The following is a 13357-nucleotide window of genomic DNA, read 5'->3' on the forward strand; positions in this document are numbered from 1 at the left end:
AAAATTTAAATTCAGAAAACTAAAAATTACAGAGAGAATGAATACAAATTTACACTACTTTTTTTTTTTTTTTTGTACATTTCAAGAGGAAACCGGGTCGTCCTGTGGGTGAATACCCAGGCAGGATGAAGCCTGCTGGACTAGGCCCATCCAGGAGGAAGAGCACTGAGATCCCTGGAGAAGATTGGGCACCCTCTTCCCCTGGCTAGGACCTTGGTCCTCCACGTCATGTCTCCATGTGGAGAGAGTCTTTGAGGACATTTGCTTTCTTCTTTTTAAGCAGACGGGTCTGGTGGCTCATACCCATAATCCCAGTTCACGGCATCAGAAGTTCTTCAGTTACACACTAATCTGAGGCCAGCCTGCACTACACAATGTCAGCCTTGGAAGTCACCTATGCACTCCTCGTCCATCTGGCTCATTAACATGAGAGTGATTCTGCCTCCTCAAAACTGAGTCACATATGGTAACAGCTGGTTGCATCTTTTAATACATTTTTCACGCTATTATCATTATTATTATTGTTATTGCTCTTTATTATTTTGCTTTTTGTCAAGGACTTTTGAATGTGATGAATATGTTTTTCTCTCTTCTTCTCAGGATAGGTATGCCTTGCGTATCTCCTTAGTGACTTTTGTTAGCATACTGTCCTACCCCCATCCGTGGGGCTCACAGTCAAGGAACACTGATGCCAGCAACTTACATCACAACCTCAGCCAGCAGGTTAGAGAGACTTACCCACCAAGGAAATGGCTTTCTTGCCTTTTGTGTGATCAGGCATAGTGGAGTACACCTGTGATCCCACCACGTGGGAGGCAGAGGCTGGAGAATCCCTGTGAATTTTAGGCTAGCCTGGACTACATAGTAAGTTCTAGGCTAGCCAGGGCTACACCAGTCTCTGGCTTCCAATTATTTTAGTAGTATTGTTGTTGTTGTTGTTGTTGACGACAGTCCTTGCTATAGCTGGAGCTCATCTATTAGCCAATCAGTGAGCCCCAGGGGTCATCCCATTGCCACCTTTCCTGCTTAGGAACACTTTGGTTTCTGTCCTCATGAAGGGGTTCATATCTCCCTCCAGTCTTGGGAGCCACCAGTATTTTCTCTTTCTTTTTTGTCAGTTATATTTGCCCAGAATCAAAGAAGTTACTTCAACCCCCACTGTACATAGGAACAAAATAAGGCAGAAAATTACCCACAAATCCTTAGTTTGGGACACTACTGTTGGTTGGTAGTGAGATTATTCCGTTTCACTACCTAAATGGTGCTTAAAATATTGTCTCTTGTGCCACATGTCGGTGGTGCCTGCGTTTAATCCCAGTATTCTGGAGGCAGAGGCAAGAGGATCACTGAGAGTTTAAGGCCAGCCTGTTCAATAGAGCAAGTTCCAGGACAGGTATGGGTACACAGAGAAACCATGGTTCAAAAAACCAAATGAAAATTGTCTCTTGGTAATTTATGAACAGGTAATTTTTAACTGCCCAACTACAGACACGTTTAGGATTAAAAATTCTTAGTAAATGCTTCCTGGGAACTGCAGTTCTGAAAAAGTGCCACAAGGGGGAGCTCACATTGCAACCAGGTAAAGAGAGCCGATAAAATAAAAGAAAGCGCAAAGCCCCAAGTCTTATGGTTGCCTATGATTTATGAACAAGAATAATTGCTTATTATTATTTTCTTTTTGCCACTGAGGAATATCTAGAATAATTACAACTTGTAAATGTGTCAAACTCTACAGTTACATTGTGTTTTCAATTTAGCAAAGCCATTCTCCTCCAATTTCCCACAAGCTCTGTAACTGCCTATGACAGGGGTAGGGTGGTTTATGAAATGATGACGCCCGTGAAGGTCTAAAAATCTCATCTCCAATACAAACTGCCCCCCCCGAGTCCTTACTGCTGTTCATAAGAAGACTCCGCCCGACAACATTGATTCTGTAATAGTTTAGTGTTCTTTTCCCCCCAAAGAAGTTAAAAGCACATTGCAAAGTTTAGAAATTACCCGAAGCAAATTAGGAACATCACACAAAGGAAATAAAAAGTGAAATTACGCAGGACTCCTCTTACTCAACAAACCCCTGAAGAAGCCTGCTAGTGGTGTTAAATACGGATAACTATCCGCTGACATTTGTTCAGCTGGTTCCTCAGGTGGTGAAGGTTAATTTCTCATATAAGTAGTGGGGAGGGCTGTCTTGGGGCTGTGCTATGAACCAACTATGAAGGTTGGTGTCCTAGAATAAGGAATGCCAAACTATTACAAACACATTGCATACCTGTCACTTACTCAAATTAATCTTTCAAAATTGGCCTTCAGGGCTGGAGAGATGGCTCTGTGGTTAAGAGCACTGACTGCTCTTCCAGAGGTCCTGAGTTCAAATCCCAGCAACAACATGGTGGCTCACAACCACCTGAAATGGGATCTGATGCCCTCTTCTGGTGTGTCTGAAGACAGCGACAGGGTACTCAAATACATAAAATAAATTTAAAAGTTGGCCTTCGGGGCTGGGGATTTGGCTCAGTGGCAGAGCACTTGCCTAGGAAGCGCAAGGCCCTGGGTTCGGTCCCCAGCTCCGAAAAAAAAAAAAAAAACCAAAAAAAAAAAAGTTGGCCTTCATTCATATGATTTGATTCTTACATTTGCAGAGTAATATCTAACAGTTTAGTTTCTTTTCTGTCTCATGGTGGGGCAAAGGTTATCAATCGATATACATCAAGATACATTACATACATATTTGGAATGATCAAACAATAAATAAGATATTCTTATTTTAAAGGCTATCAGGGGCTGGAGAGATGCTCAGTGGTTAAGAGCACTGGCTGCTCTTACAGAGGACCTGAGTTTAGGTTCCTTCCCAGCACCCACTTGGTAGCTCATAACTGTCTCCAGTTCCAGGGGATCTTGTACCCTCTTCTGATCTCCACGGACACCAGATATCGGTTCACAGACATACATCCAATCCAAACAATCGTATACATAAAGTATATTAACCTTTAAAACATTTAGGATTCTACCTGCCACCGCACGTTACATCAGTCTAGCAGAGCTGAGTAAGACAGTGAGGTAGGTACCCACCATGGAGCAGGTGGTTCCGGTTCCGGGAACAGAGAATGCTTAGGAACTTCACTTCATCCGTCCCCCATCTCTTCTCTCCAGCCTCATACAGATCCTGATGATAAACAGAATGTGAGCTTAAACACCCAAGAGGATACACCAACACCTGGCAGAGTTCTAAAACTCCTAAGAGTCAAGCTTGCTGGGTTCTATTTTGTTAGTTGGAAAGGCAAATGTACACACACTCACACGCATTCACACACATACATATACACACACTCAGACACATACATACACACATACATATATATATACAAACACACACTCACACACATATACACACACTCACACATACATACACACATACATACACACATACACATACATACATACACACATATCCACATTTACACACATACACACATATACACACATATACACACACATACACATACTAGCACACTCACACACATTCACACACACTCACACACACTCACACACACATACATACACACATATACACACATACATACATATACATACACACACTCACACACACATACACACACATACTAGCACACTCACACACATTCACCCACATTCACACACACTCGCACACACATACATACACACATATACACACATACATACATATACATACACACACTCACACACACACACACACACATACACACACACACACAGATTTGGTGTTTCCCTAGGATCCTTGTTGTGTCCTCAGTGTGAGGAAGAGACCTCACACTAAGAGGAATCCAGGAGTGTAGAAACAGTGCCTCCAGCCACTTGGGGTCCCAGGCACCACTGAAAGACCTGTTAATCAAAGACTGTCTATGAGAGTCTCTTTCATAATGCACCTCAGCAGGATTAACACACCCTGAGGTAGAAGAGGCTGCCCGCCAACCAAGTGAGACCTGTCTTAGAGAAGAAACTGCAAGGAAGACATTGCAGTCCACTAACCTGGGCATCCTGCTTCACGAGCGCATCATCGAGGTAATTTCCTTCATCCCTGCCACCCTGCGGGAGAAAAGGAGGAGACGTGACCAGGTAACCATGGCAGCAAGTACCCATGGAGATGGCAGAAGCTAGAAGGCCTGGAAACCCAGGGCACTGAGACAAGATGCAGTAAAGTTGGGTTAGGGAGTTAGGAAGACGGTTGTCTTCTGTCACAGGGCTTGGACCTGTGCTCTAGAGATGGTCCCAGCAGAGCATGGGCCCCACTATGACTCCTGATGTTGCACAGGTGTCTTCCTGGTAGAAGGACGTCTTTCTACCTGACTCCCACCCCACCCTCCCCCCACTGCACTGACCCCAGCCCCACCCCAACCTCTCACTACTGCACTGACCCGGCTGACTTGGCCTTCTTTTTTTAAATAAGGAATTATTTATGAGTACACAGTAACTGTCTTCAGACACACCAGAAGAGGACATCAGATCCCATTACAGATGGTTGTGAGCCACCATGTGGTTGCTGGGAATTGAACTCAGGACCTCTGGAAGAGCAGTCAGTGCTCTTAGCCACTGAGCCATCTCTCCAGTCCCATGACTTGGCCTTCTTAACTGACCAATCTTCATGATCAAGAGAATGCTAGACCTGAGGTGGAACTTGGGAAGCTGTTGCAATGCCAGACCCAAATACATCAGCTCCAGCATGGAGGGCCATGGGAATCCCCGGAGGAATACTAAGGAGTGATAGTTAGGCACTGCCCTCCAGTTTGGTAGACTGTTCTTTTTAAAAAGAAGGATGGAAAAAATTGTGTGTGTGCGCATGTGTGCAAAGGTGTGATGGGTGGTTGTGAGCCATGCCATTCGGATGCTCAGGGTTTAAGTCAGATCTTCAGCAAGAGCAAGAGGTAATGTCAACCTCTCCAGCCCCACCACAGCATAAGCATCTAAAACACAGGAGGTATCTCTCAATATCCTTGTAATCCAATAGCTGTCATGAACTTGGGCTGTGTGAACAGTGAATTATAAGCAGGAGAAATGGTTGGGCATGCACGACTAGCCAGGATCTCCGGAGGAAAAATAGGATGTAGGAACAGAGTGGCCCCAGGATGATGCAGGGGAGCATCCATGTTTAGGAGACTGAATGGATGAAGGGCAGAGGGTAAGCATTTCGATCAACCCAGCATCCCCTGTCAGAAGACAGAACAGAGGAAGCCACTCACCGCTGTCAGGGACACCAGTACTCGCTGGAACATGAAGGATGTGTCAGAGCAGATGTCCTCTTCAAGGCTCCTTCCATATTCTACCAAGAAATTGGACATGGGCGCATCGGAACAGAGACCTGCTCAGGTTGTCACCCTCCAGCCTGCTCTGTCCCTCCCAGCCTGCTCACTGGAGGAGCCCAGACCAAGATGGTGCCAAGGGAGGTTCTCAAAATCTGAACTCTACCCGGCCCCGGCCCTCCCTGAGGATCTATAGGCAGTTAATGGTTGCTGGAGGAAGTGGCACAACCGTTGGGAAGGGACCCACACTCCTATAGGTGACCTTTCACCAATGTTTCTATAAACGTTGTAACGAAGCTCATTAACTCATAAAGACAACAGAGCAAATAACAACAACTTTGGCTAAAAAACAAGTAAACAAACAAACCCACAAACACCCCCACCACCATCAACAACAAAGCCAGATGCTTATTGGTCACAGCAGGACGGAGAGATAGCTGTCTCTTAAGATGAAGGCGGGCCGGAGTCCTCCTTGGTCTCGTTCTGTTTGTAACTTTGCTATGCAAATGCTATGTGTCTAAATGGAAGCTGGCAAGGAGACCAGTGTCACCAGACAGAAGTCCCCAGAAAAGTTCTAACAGATTTCCCTGAAGAGTGAAACCCTCTACACCCCCAGAAGCCACTGTGGAACAGATGTCAGGGTTAGGGGGGCCAACTCCAAATCCTGGGTGGGGCTGAGGTTAGGGTTAGGGGGCTGTACTGGCTGGTTTTGTGTGTCAATTTGACACAAACTGGAGTTATCACAGAGAAAGGAGCCTCCCTTGTGGAAATGCCTCCATGAGATCCAGCTATAAGGCATTTTCTCAATTAGTGATCAAGGGTAGGAGGGCCCATTGTGAGTGGTGACATCCCTGGGCTGGTAGTCTTGGGTTTTATAAGAGAGCAAGCTGAGCAAGCCAGGGGAAGCAAGCCAGTAAGCAGGATCCCTCCATGGCCTCTGCATCAGCTCCTGCTTCCTGACCTGCTTGAGTTCCAGTCCTGACTTCCTTTGGTGATGAACAGCAATGTGGAAGTGTAAGCTGAATAAACCCTTTCCTCCCCAGCTTGCTTCTTGGTTATGATGTTTGTGCAGGACTAAGACAGGGGCCAACTCCAAATCCTGGGTGAGCTGTGAGGGAGACACGGAGGGTTCTTATACCCACACAAGCACTAGGAGAGGCAGGAGTGTTAAACACTCCAACCTGCTCCTTCAAAGGAAGGGATGTATAACCTGTTATCTTCCCAGAAGGCTGGAGCAGACCTGGTTAATAGCCTGGTGACCTTTGTGCCCTCTGTGCTGAGACCACACGGATCCTTCCCAGTTCCTTATCCTGAGCCTGTCAATCTATAGAATTTATCTTTATGGACGATGTCACATGTACTTTACAGGGTTTTGAAGTAGTCATCTTAAGTTTTATTGTACACATAGGATTGAGTTAATTATCACCAGGAAATTTTTCACCAAATTACGGTGTGCTTAAATATGCCAAAAATAAACTACTCCTAGTCAGTCAATTGACTGCCTTCTTGCCTCCCTTAGATCGTCATTCTGCCAGCTGTGGAGGTCTAGACACCTTCATAGGGCTGAAGTCAGGATTGGAAGCTAACTCCAAAACCTTCAGGGTTAGAGAGCTAATCCAAGTCCTGGGTGGGGCTGAGGTCAGGGTCAGGCCTCTAACTCCAGACTCGCAAGGTTTAGGCTCAGGCTCTGAACACTTGAGCAAGAGACCCTACTGTGAGACAGTTTTCTCCTCAGAAGCAATACATACTGACTTTGAAAGCAGGGGTCACAGATGGGGTATAGCTCTGTGCTAGAACCTCAAGCGCTAGCCTAGCTTGTGAGAGATCCTGGGCTCCATCCTTAGCACCCAGGTAGGCCACAAATATGGCAGAAAACTCACAGTAAATAAATAAGATAAGCAGGAGAAACTTGCATCATAATCTAATAGCTGAGAAGTAGTAGTCACTAGTCTTACTTTCAAGTCCTGGGCAACCTGTGCCAGGGCCCGGGGGATGCTACTTACGCTGCTGGTATGTCTGGTTGATGCGACGGATCTCCTCAGGGTTGCGAGAGGCCAGGATCTCAATCAGACAGCCCTCGTCCGTGCCAGCTCCCTACGTGAGGGCAGAGGTGAGGATGGGATGAGCCAGTGGATCAAGTTCATGGCAACTTTTATGCATGTTTAAACAAATAAAATACAATGAAATTTACTAATTAAAAACAGTCCCGGGGTTGGGGATTTAGCTCAGTGGTAGAGCGCTTGCCTAGCAAGTGCAAGGCCCTGAGTTCGGTCCCCAGCTCCGAGAAAAACAAAACAAAACAAAACAAAACAAAACAAAACAAAACAAAACAAAACAACAGTCCCACACTCAGAAGGAATACAGGCCTGAAGCTACAGAGTGTAATAGCAGCCCACCGGGGTCCAGAACCAGGGCCTGTTAACTTTCACCTGTCCCGCCCGAGCCTGGAGTGTTTATCGTATCATTAATATCAATGCACACTGGTAGAGCCCCGTAGCCAACTGTGGTTTGTCCTAACAGGTTAGGTGCTGTTTCTGCCCTCTGGGGTTCTGCTCTTTCTCTGAAGGTCGGAATGTTCTGGTAAAGATGTTATCTCCCTGTTCTCTAGAGCCCAGCCCAGAACCTTCTACCCGGTGTAGTATTTACCGATAAGCAAAGGAGGGTGGCTATACTGGCATCTCAGAGTCACTTGCTGCCAAGCGAGTCAGCTATAGAGAACGTGCCTGCCCGCCTGATACCTGGGTCCTACCAGCCCCATGGGCCAGTCCCTCTTCCACCAGCCCCAGGAAGGAGCAAATGGCTCAGCCAGCTCTGGGAATTTCTTAATTACAACAGCCGTGTAGATTTCAAGTTGTCCAGAGGGGAAAACCTGTCTCTCCTTGTCTCTCTTCCCCATCTCAGAAGGGTTTGGTCATAGGCTTTTGTTTGTTTGTTTCGTTGTTTTTAACTTTACGATTTTAGATTATGTGCGTGGGTCTGTGCCTGTGGGCGCAGTACCCGAGGAGGCCAGAAGAGGGAGTCAAAGTCCCTAACGCTGGAGTTGCTGGTGGTTTGTGTGAGCTGCAAACACTCGTAACCACTGAGCCATGTAGCCCAGCTCTGCCAGTCGTGTTTCTGAAGGATGGCTCATTACTCTGTGCACGGGGGACACCAAGAGCTCAAGGGGACCACCGACCTTCATAGCCCTCCGGAGCTCCTGCACGTCATACAGCACTGTGGGCGTCATCATGCCCAGGATCACCTGCTCGAAGTTGCTGCTCAGCTCCGACTTCAAGTCCTCAAGCAGGTCCTGCAGCGAGAAGGACATGTCTACTTTCAGTGACTATTGTCACTCATGCCCGACATATCCAAGTATGGTGCAAAACTGTCCTGCGCTGTCAGCCTCTTGGAAGCACAGGGTGGCGTTTTCCTCAGTCATCTGGCACATCTGCACATCACAGTCACCAGAAGTCTGTTAAGTACTTCCCACTTGTCCAACTATCCAAGACCAGATTTGATTTATTGACTTCAACCAAAGCCGCACAGCACAGCAAATAAGGGAGTGCGGTCATTTCCCATGATGCCGAACTTCAGTGAGATTTGTAAAACAATGCCAGCTCTCTCATTATGTTTTGGTTTGGTTGTGTGTATGTGTTTGTGTGTGCATGTGTGTGTGTGTTGTTGTGGTTCTCATTAACTTTTATTTTTGAGCTATTTCTCTTATTTGTGTGTGGAGGTCAGAGGACAACCTACGAGAGAAGGGTCTCTTTATCATGTGGAACCGAACTCAGGTTATTCAGCTTGGCAACAAGCCCTTTTACACATGAAGCCATCTCACTGGCCCCATATCTTGTGTATATACAAACACATATGTGTATAAATGTTTGTGGGTCTGTGGCTCCGACTTCAAGTCCTCAAGCAGGTCCTGCAGCGAGACCTGTAGGTACATGCACATGTGTTTGTGTGCATGCACACATAAGCATGAGTGTGTGTAAAGATAAGTTGTCAATGTCTGATGTCTTCCTCAATTGTTCTCTACTACTGTGGTCTACAAGTTCTCCCACTGAACCTAGAGCTTACTGATTAGGTAAGCTAGGGTGGTGGGCCATCAAGCTCCTATTTTCCTGTGTCCTCCCCAGTGCTGGGATCATGTATACAACTTTCTATCGGGCATATCTTTATGTTAAATTCACAAATGTGGAATGAATGAGTGAATGAGTGGATGGATGAATTAGAAGTCTATTAATTGGTCATCTTAGGCTACCATAGGTTAGCTCGATCCTGGCGGTAATCTCATGTGTATATTACAACAGCACTTAGATGTATAGCTCACACCTCCCTTGACTGTCCATGTTTGCTACTGATCTCTTTCGGTTTCCCTGAAGATGGGAACAGTTTATGGTGCTCTGGAGAGAGTCGGCAACAGTCTGTCCTATTCTCCTCAGGAGTGCCCAGAGTTCACCTGTAGATGCTCTGGAGAGCATTGAGTCAGCTCTGCCCTGCCCATCCCTCCCCACCTTGACCAGCAGTTTGGAGCCGTCTGTGAGAAGCAGCTTCAATATTCCCTGCTGTGACATCTCCCAAGACACTGGGCATGACATCACTGGGTGCCGATGTACAGAGACAAGGTTCTCAATAAAGAAGCACAAGGGTTGGGGTGCTTTAATGGTGATGTGTGGAAAGACCGGGCTGAATAATTCTGGTGAAGGAGGAGGTGTGGGGTTCAGACAAAATCTAGAGCACGCTGGGTAAACAGATGAATTTATAAGCTGCCATGCATGTGCTAGAGATTGGTGCTAATGTTGTGAACCTGCATGTCCAGACTTGGAAGATCGTTATCCCCAATTGGTTTGTGATCTATCAATAAAGATGCCAACAGACAATAGCTGAGCATGGGCGGGACACTGAGAGTAGGATGCAGTGAGGACGGCAGAATCGCCTGGACTTTGGGAAGAAGAATGAGACGCAGTGCAGTATTAGCAGGAGATAAAGCCACCCAACCATGTGAGACTTCAGGAAGTGAACTCCGGCTACTTCTCCAATTGGGCCTGGGGTAGCAGGGGGAGGTTTAGGAGTGCCCAGCCTTAGAGTTAGCCAAGGCATTTTAAAATTAACTGACATGTGGGGTGTGTGTGTGTGTGTGTGTGTGTGTGTGTGTGTGTGTGTGTGTGACCTCACATGTGGAGGTCAGTGAAGTTGATTCTCTTCTTCCACCAGGCCGATCTTAAATATTGAACTTAGCTGCTCGTCAAGGTTAGGACAAGCGCCTTTACCCAGTGAGCTCTCATGTTATATCACTATTTTTAATGGATGCTCAGTTGTAATGGTAATGGGGCAGTGTGACATCTTATCAAGTAAAGGGACTGGCATAGTTGTCGCCTCAGATGCTTGTCATTTGTTTGTGTGAGGAACGTTTAAAATCTTCTCTGCTCTCTACTTTGATTAGCGGTTACCTACAGTCATCCTACAGAGCCTTAGAATTCATACTCTCATCTGGCTGTTCCCCTGCACCCATTGCCTCTTCTCTCCCCACCCTCTTTCCCCACTTTCTTCCTATACTCTGATAACCACTAACTTCACAGGTAGTCTTAAGGCATGGGGTCACTTCAGAGTCTAGCTTCGGGAGGGGATGGTGTATGAGGTGAGGGGTGGGAGGTGGGGGTCTGCTTCCAAGATGCCTGAGGAATCCCTGGTCATGGCAAGATCAGGTAACTGGGCCTACCCTGCCAATGGTGCTCTTGTAGGCCGTCCTGATTTCCTGGCGTTGGGCAGTGTTCCGGCAGGCTAAGACTCCGATAATGGCATCTTCGTCAGTACCTGGAGATGGAAACAGCAGGGTCAGGATTTACCTGTATGAGGAAATGGTCTCCCCTGTGGCCCCTGGAGAGAGAACCTGGAAGCAAGAGTCCAGGGAGGCGGAGGCAGGAGTTCTCCTTTCTCACAGCTGGATATTAGTGTTTGAGGAATTTTCTGTTTATTTGTTGGAAGAAGCAGCTGGGGCACATGGGGGAGGAGAGGGTAGAAGCCATTCTACTAAAATACCACAGGGAGAAAGTTTTAAATGTGTTCTCTATGTCATTCTTCACAAGCTTAGAGATTCAGCAAAAGATGAGGGACAGGGAGACCTACAGAACTCTCAAATCCAACCTCAGTGCTCTGGAAGGAAGAGCACTTCCTGCTTTGAACCCTCACATTAGCTTTGAGTTTGTTGTTGTTGTTTGTTTGTTTGTTTGTTTGTTTGTTTTTAAACTCCCCACCTTCCTCCAGATTTAAATTTCCTTCCAAGCCATGCAAAGCGTAGCTCTATGGCCACACTCTGCTTTTAACCCAAACAGTAACACACGGTTTCATTTTTCATAAATCTGTAAAAACCTTCTAACTAAATCCCTGTTTTTGTAGCTTGGTTTATCTTTCCTATAAGAAAAACTAACTCTCATCCCTTGCCTGCTCTTTAACTCAGATGGCTCCCTGTGGTCAGCTGGGTTCACAGGAGGCTGCTGTCTGAGCACTGCAGTCTCTGTTCTCTGAGGTATATACTCTTGGGTGAAGGGAGGAGGCAGACAGACTTATAGCTTAGCTCTTGTTTGGGGCTTTCCTAGTTAGCCCAGGCTGATCCTGAACTCTTAATCCTTCTGCCTCTGCCTCCCCACTGTGGGGATTCCAGGTGTACCCACCCTGCTCAGAATCTGCTCTTGAATTTTTCTGCTTTTCCCACGTGCTCTCTTGAACGCTCTCCTGAGCCCTCCATTACTACAGTCTCTCTGTTTCAAGTCATCCTTAGCCCCTCATTTAGCATTCTAATTCTGGTACCTGTGGTTTCCTGGCCCCCTCGTGCCTTGCGACCACCCCTCCATGGCTGTAATTCAATTGGTGGCTTTCTTAGTAGCTGCCCTAGGACTTCCCTTTAGGAGCTGCCATCTCAGGAAGCTTCCCTCTGGCCTGTTCCTGCAGAGCAAATTTTCCCAAACTCACTGTGACTCCCTCAAGCTTCAGTTCAGCTCCACTCCCAGAAACACATTCTCTCCTCATTGTTTATTAAAACTCAACCCACCTCCCAAGGGTATCTTAAACTCCACACTTCCAAGCTTTGCCTGATGATCCCCATGAAAGATGATCTCCTCTCAGTGAACCATGGGTTTGGGGGTTTTTTGTTTGTTCTATTTGTTTTTTAGTATGAGGAATCGAACCCAGGACTTCACATGTGTTAGGCAAGTACTCTACCAGTGAGCTACATTCCTAGTCTTTATTTGTTTTTTAAATGCAGATTCATGCATCCAGGCCTGATTTCAACTATGAACTCCTGATCCTCCACCTTTCCTAGGGGTCAAACCCAGGATTAGGGCATTCTACAAACTGAGCCAGAATCCTAGGCCCACAAAGAATTCTTACCATGCCCATCTGATGTTTTTAAATTTTATTTTACTTTAAATTGTGTGTGTGTGTGCGTGCATGCGTGTGTGTGTGTGTGTGTGTGTGTGTGTGTGTGTGTGTGTGTGTGTATGTGATGGTGTCTGCTGAGGCAAGATGCATCCCCTAGAGCTGGAGTTCCAGGCGGTTGGGAGCTGCCTGATGAGGGTGCTGAGAACAGAACTTAGACACACTGCAAGAGCAGGAACACTCTTAACTGCTGAGCCATCTCTCCAGCCTTCCCATACTCTTAGCTGTACTAGCACCAATCAGCACCCAGACTGTGGACTGACAGGACTAGCCTTTACAGCCCTTGTCTCCTTCAAGAGCTCACCTCAGTAGCTCATATCAGGCCTGGTTGTGTCAAATGTCTCAATTCTTGCTTTGGGAATTCTGAAAGTTTTGCTCTACACACTGGACTATACTGTTCTTGCAACATACAGAAATAAAATTGGACCAAAAAGAAAGAAAAGAATGCAGGCGGTGGGGCCTACACATTTTCTACTTATTTACAACAAAAAGGGAAGTGAGAAGGTGTAAGTTCAGGAGATGGGTGGCAGGGGTCAAGGTGCTTAGACCAGGCGGAAGGCAGAGTCTGATTGCCCGAGATTGCTCATTAGACCTGGCCAGTGGCTGACTGATTGCCCGAGATTGCTCATTAGACCTGGCCAGTGGCT

General features: G+C 46.6%; 1 protein-coding gene across 9 annotated transcripts in view; it reads right to left on the bottom strand.

Annotated features, from left to right (window-relative positions):
• Positions 1 to 13357, bottom strand: part of Anxa4 (annexin A4) — a 57469-nt gene that overhangs the window by 7994 nt on the left and 36118 nt on the right. For 5 of the 9 annotated variants that reach the window (XM_087659386.1, XM_087659387.1, XM_087659389.1 and 2 more), the window contains 6 exon segments: positions 10996 to 11090; positions 8470 to 8583; positions 7298 to 7388; positions 5235 to 5314; positions 4027 to 4083; positions 3070 to 3163 (listed from right to left, as the gene is read on the bottom strand). In XM_087659386.1, the coding sequence (XP_087515512.1) occupies positions 3070 to 3163; positions 4027 to 4083; positions 5235 to 5314; positions 7298 to 7388; positions 8470 to 8583; positions 10996 to 11090 (531 nt within the window). 9 annotated transcript variants of the gene reach the window in all.

This window comes from Rattus norvegicus, chromosome 4 (genome assembly GCF_021556685.1).
Source record: "Rattus norvegicus strain SHRSP/BbbUtx chromosome 4, alternate assembly SHRSP_T2T, whole genome shotgun sequence".
Lineage (NCBI taxonomy): Eukaryota > Metazoa > Chordata > Mammalia > Rodentia > Muridae > Rattus > Rattus norvegicus.